This window comes from Musca autumnalis, unplaced genomic scaffold (genome assembly GCF_047663935.1).
Source record: "Musca autumnalis isolate F117 unplaced genomic scaffold, ASM4766393v1 scaffold_2, whole genome shotgun sequence".
Taxonomy (NCBI): Eukaryota; Metazoa; Arthropoda; class Insecta; order Diptera; family Muscidae; genus Musca; species Musca autumnalis.
The window spans coordinates 67926115-67931780 of record NW_027411755.1 but is presented as its reverse complement, the minus strand read 5'-3'; the positions used below and the strand labels follow the sequence as shown (position 1 = coordinate 67931780).

Genomic DNA, 5666 nt, shown 5'->3' with positions numbered 1-5666 from the left:
CTTTTGAGAAAAGTTGAACTCCTAGACAAAGAGTCCTTCTCGTTGGGCTTCTTTCGGATTTTGGAAAATAAACAAAATTTGTGGAAAGTTAAACGCACAAAAGGAAGATGGATAAGACATTATGCGATAGATACGCGAACAGCGTCAACGACCTGTTGGATTATATCTCAATTTTATCAATCACCAACCCAGAAGACACGGCGGACACTTTGGAGACAACCCGTATGGAGTTAGATTCACATTGGAGTTTAGTCAAGAGAGCGTATGTTGAATGTAGAGAACATAAAGCAGAGGAAGGAGGAAAAGGTATTGACAAAAATAAATTAAGGAAGAACTATATGGAGGCAATGGACTCGTACAAAAAGGCATTAAGTGCCATCAATATTCAATTGCAAAATGTGCGTGATAAACGGATGATGGAACAAACAAAAAGAGAATCATCAATGAACCAAGAAGGAAAAGGAATTTACTTCCGTATCCCGCTTACCACCATGCGACACAAATATATTTAAAGGAGGATATCAAGAATGGCCAACATTTCGAGACTTATTTACGGCGATTTACATCACAGGATCAAAATTAAGCAATGTTGAAAAATTATTCCATTTAAAACAAAAAACCACTGGGGAAGCAAAGGAGATCATCTGCCACGTTCCATTAACAAATGATGGATTTGAATTAGCCTGGAAAAATCTTACGGATAGATACGAAAATAAGAGAATGCAAGTAAATGAGGAGATAAAAACTCTTTTTAATCTGCCAGGAGTTTCGGCCGACTCAAGTCATTCACTACAAAAGTTACAAAGAACCGTCAATAGTTGCATTCAGACCTTGGAATTATTGGAAGTAGATGTCAAAGGATGGGACCCTCTTCTAATATACATTTGCTCTTCAAAGTTACCGAGGATTTTTTTGGAAGAATTCGAGAACTCACTCAACAATTGTAAACTACTCCCAACATGGGAACAATTCAACACTTTTTTAACAAACAAATTCAAAACCATGGAATCAGTGGGAAATATCAAGCCTTCAACTTCGAAATTTGCTCAGCTAAAACAACCCACATACAACAAGCCTAGATTTTTGAACACATTTCAAACAAATGTCACAAAACCTACAAATAAATTTGGAGATAGACCCAAAACGAACCAACCTCAACAAAACAAGGCATCAAATTTTCAAAATTGTCAACTATGCAAATCGAACCACTTTGTCAGAGATTGCTCAGAGTTTCTAAAGAAGAGTATCAACGATCGGATTCACTTAGTAAAAACTTCGCATTTATGCTACAACTGTTTGTCATCCAATCATGGAGTGAAAGATTGCAAAAGTCGCTTTGGGTGTCGAAATTGTTCAATGAGACACCACACCTTGCTGCATAAGGGAACGGAAACCCAGTCAACAAACACATACCTAGCTCGAGTGGAGACACAACCTAGAAACAGTGCCGCCACTTATACACAACAAATACAGTCCACAACAAACTTAGCACCAGAAACTGTTACAACTTTGACCCTCCTAAATAAACAAATTGGTGAAAAACAATCTGGAGGTACATTATTGTTCACTGCCATGGTACAAATAGAAACAAAAGGACAGCTGTATGATGCCAGAGCTCTGATAGATTCTGGATCACAATCAACATTAATTTCTGAAAAATTGAGAAATCTTTTGAAATTACCAACAAAGAGCAACTTGGTTCATGTCACTGGCTTAAGTCAGTTTGTCTCGGAGACATCTACAAAATCTTGTTTATTTACAATGCGATCCAAATTTGACCCAGATTTTAGACTGGATGTGTGGGCACCAGTTTTAAAGACCCTACCATCGAATTTACCGCCACAAAACTTAGACAAATCTCAACTACAAGATATTACATCGTTGGAATTAGCCGATCCGAAGTTTTATATCAGTCAGCCTATCGATTTACTCATAGGTATGGACATAGGACCCTTGATATTTGCACTTGGAACTCCGATGAAAACATTTGGATCAATTTTAACCCAAAAAACTAAATTTGGATGGATTGTTGGAGGACCCATTCCTGGGGATACAATTCAACGAAAACAAATTGCTTTGCTCAACACAACATCGATAGAAAAGATACTTACACGTTTTTGGGAGGTGGAAGAGACCCCTAAAAAAGTTTTACGGTCAGAAGAAGACCAATTCTGCGAAAGAAATTACATTGATACAACTGTACGTAACAAGGAAGGAAGATATGTTGTGACTCTCCCATTCAAAAAGTGCGAGGAGTTGGGAAATTCGAGAAACATTGCCTTAGCCCAATTCTTTCGAATGGAGAAAAAACTAATGAGAACACCCGAAATAAAAGATGAATATGATAAATCAATTATCGAGTATTTGGAGCTTGGTCATATGAGAAAGATTAATCCTGAGGAAATCAATGACACACCCAACTATTATTTACCACATCACGCAGTGATTAAACCTGATAGGCTCACAACGAAATTAAGAGTTGTGTTTAACGCCTCATGCCCATCCTCGAACAAAACTAGTCTCAATGACACATTGTTTCCTGGACCCATTCTACAACAGGATTTGGTGATACAAATTTTAAAATGGAGATTTTTTAAGTATGCCTTCAATGCTGACATCACAAAGATGTATAGGCAGATACTGGTGGACTCGAGACAAACTAAATTTCAACGAATTCTCTTCAGAAAATCACCACAAGACCCAGTTGAGGATTATGAATTGTTAACCGTGACATTTGGAGTAAATTGTGCGCCGTTCCTGGCTCTAAGAACCCTCATAAAATTGGCACAGGATGTTAGAGACTTGTATCCAAGAGCTGCCGACATAATTTTAAACAATTTATACGTGGATGATGTACTGGCGGGTGGTCATACGATAAAATCTAGAAAGGAATTAATCGCAGCTTTAGGCTCTGCTGGATTTACGCTCATGAAATGGGCCTCAAACGATCACAAGGTGATTAAAGATATTCCGGAAGAACATTTATTGCCATTAAACTGGCTAGAGATTTCGGAAGATGCTTCTACGAAAACTTCTCACTCTTCTTCTTCTCATTTACACCCCCAATAATGGAAAAACAAGATCGATACACTAAAAGAGAAGTGTTATCAACCATTGCCAAGTTATTTGACCTATGCGGATGGCAAGCACCAGTAGTGGTCGTAGCAAAACTGGTAATGCAGCAAATCTGGCTGGACAAAATAGATTGGGACGACACCTTGAAGCCAATGACCCAAATGAATTGGAAGAACTTTGTAAAAAATAGCCAAAATATCGATATGCTCAAAGTTCCACGATGGATCAATTTCACTTTGACAAGTTCTGTGGAAATTCACGGCTTCTGTGACGCTTCGGAAAGCGCATATGGGGCTGCGATCTACATCCGAGTGGAAGATACCGAATCTAGTACACATACCTTCCTGTTAGCAGCAAAGACTCGGGTAGCTCCGATTAAAAAACTCTCGATACCACGATTTGAATTATGTGGAGCAGTTCTTCTTTCGAAATTGGCAGTTTCAGTCATGGATAATCTGCAAATATCCAACTATGTCACACAATTTTGGACTGACTCTACCATTGTATTGGCATGGTTAAAAAAGCCTCCTTGCCATTGGAGCACCTTTGTCGGAAATAGAATTTCGGAAATTTCTCAGAATGTCGGTCAAGAAAACTGGAGACACATTGACTCAGAAAATAGCCCTGCCGATATAGCAAGTCGAGGATGTTCACCTGCTGAACTGAAAGACCATAATCTCTGGTGGTATGGACCCTACTGGTTAAAAATGCCTAAAGATCGTTGGCCAGCACCTCAAGCTCAAACTGATACAAGCTTGGAAGCGAAAGTTGTTAAAGCCCTCACACTTGTGCAAGAAACGGATGACCCTTTGAAAAATTTCTCTTCATTGGCAAATGTCTATCGTTCACATGCATATGCTTTGCGATTTTGGAAGAACACTGGACAAAATCGACAACATCTTAGAGCATTATCTACGGATCTTTCACCCACAGAAATTCAGGATGGAAAACGCTCGAGTATATTACAAACGCAAAGGTTTTTCTACCCAAACGAATACGAATCATTGGAAAAAAGACTCGAATTTCTCCCTCAAGCCCACTTCTGACCTTGAATCCTTTCTTAGACTCAAGAGGAATCATAAGAGCCAATGGTAGATTGGTACAGTCGACAGCCCTAACGTACAGTGAGCGGCATCCCATAATCCTTCCACATGGAGCGACCCTTAGTCAGCTGCTGGTTGATTTTACACATAAAATAACCTTACACGGCGGTAATTTATTGATGTTAAGAGTGCTCAGGTCCGAATTCTGGATATTTGGCCTTAAGTCACTTGTAAAGAAAACCATACGAAACTGCAAAGTGTGCATCATTCATAAGAAAAAGACCCAGGATCAATTAATGGCATCTCTGCCGCACGAGCGAACATTCCCTTTACAGACCCGTTACAAATACAGGTGTTGATTTTGCGGGACCCTTCAATATTAAAAGTTATTCTGGCAGGGCCTGCTTTCTTACCAAAGGCTACGTCTGTGTATTTATATGCTTTGCGACAAAGGCCATACACTTGGAGCCGACAAGTGACTTGTCGACATACGCGTTTTTGGCCGCCTTTTCGAGGTTCGTTAGTCGCCGTGGCTGCCCAGCTTGTATCTATTCCGACAACGGTACAAACTTTGTAGGGGCAGTTGATCTTTTAAAAAGGGATAGAATAGCCTTCGTAAAAAACTTTCAGACTAGTGTTCTTCAAAACAACTTTTACCAAGATCTTAACTGGAAGTTTATTCCACCCGGAGCTCCGCACATGGGCGGCTTGTGGGAGGCCGGAGTTAAATCTTTCAAGACCCATTTGAAGAAAAGTATTCCCAAGATGAACTTTACCTTCGAAGAATTCACAACTATTTTAACTCGAATCGAAGCTTGTCTTAATTCACGACCCCTCAGTCCTGCAAGCGACGACCCAAATGATTTCTCTCCTTTAACCCCGGGACATTTTTTAATCGGTACCGCTCTTCTTACACCAGCTGAGCCCGATATTTCTGACACTGATATCAGTCTTGTTAATCGTTGGAAACGACTCAAAGTCATTTCACAGTATTTTTGTAATCGTTGGAAACTAGAATATCTACACGAACTTCATCGCAGAACGAAATGGAAGTATACTCGGGTGAACATTAAAGAGGGAGACTTAGTAGTTGTAGAAGATGACCGACTCGCTCCAAATGAATGGAAATTGGGTCGCGTTGATAAAACTTATCCCGGTAGCGACCAGAACACTAGAGTAGTCGACGTTCGGACCTCTAATGGCATAATAAGCAGACCTATAACCAAAATTGTCAAGCTCTTCTCCGATTGACTAGTCGGACACTATTCAAAAAAGAAGTTTGTACTCGCATCTCTTTTTTTCATTTCAGATATGGCTGCCTATTTGCCTAATCAAGACTACCGCTTGTATGAGGTAGAAGATGCCGGACCCACCAGTGCCAACCAAAGTCGTCAACCTAGACAACAGCAGGCTCGAGCTTCACAACATGAGCGAAGACCAGAGGAGCGTAGCCGTTCTAGTCAGCGCCGGGTTCAAGGAGCAGAGAGCAGGGAGAGGCCCAGTTTTTGGCAGCGCGCATGTGGTCTTTGCCAGGAGGATCACCCTTTA

At 40.3% G+C, this 5666-nt stretch overlaps 1 protein-coding gene across 1 annotated transcript; it reads left to right on the top strand.

The window, feature by feature from the left end:
* Positions 1 to 1356: 1356 nt before the first annotated feature.
* Positions 1357 to 3069, top strand: LOC141392266 (uncharacterized). The gene has a single exon (XM_073965218.1). The coding sequence runs from the start codon at positions 1357 to 1359 to the stop codon at positions 3067 to 3069; it is 1713 nt and encodes a 570-aa protein (XP_073821319.1).
* The last annotated feature ends 2597 nt before the right edge of the window (positions 3070 to 5666 follow it).

What these genes read in the sequence shown, in the direction of transcription:
- LOC141392266 (XM_073965218.1), top strand. Translation starts at nt 1,357, where the DNA reads ATGAGACACCACACCTTGCTGCATAAGGGAACGGAAACCCAGTCAACA.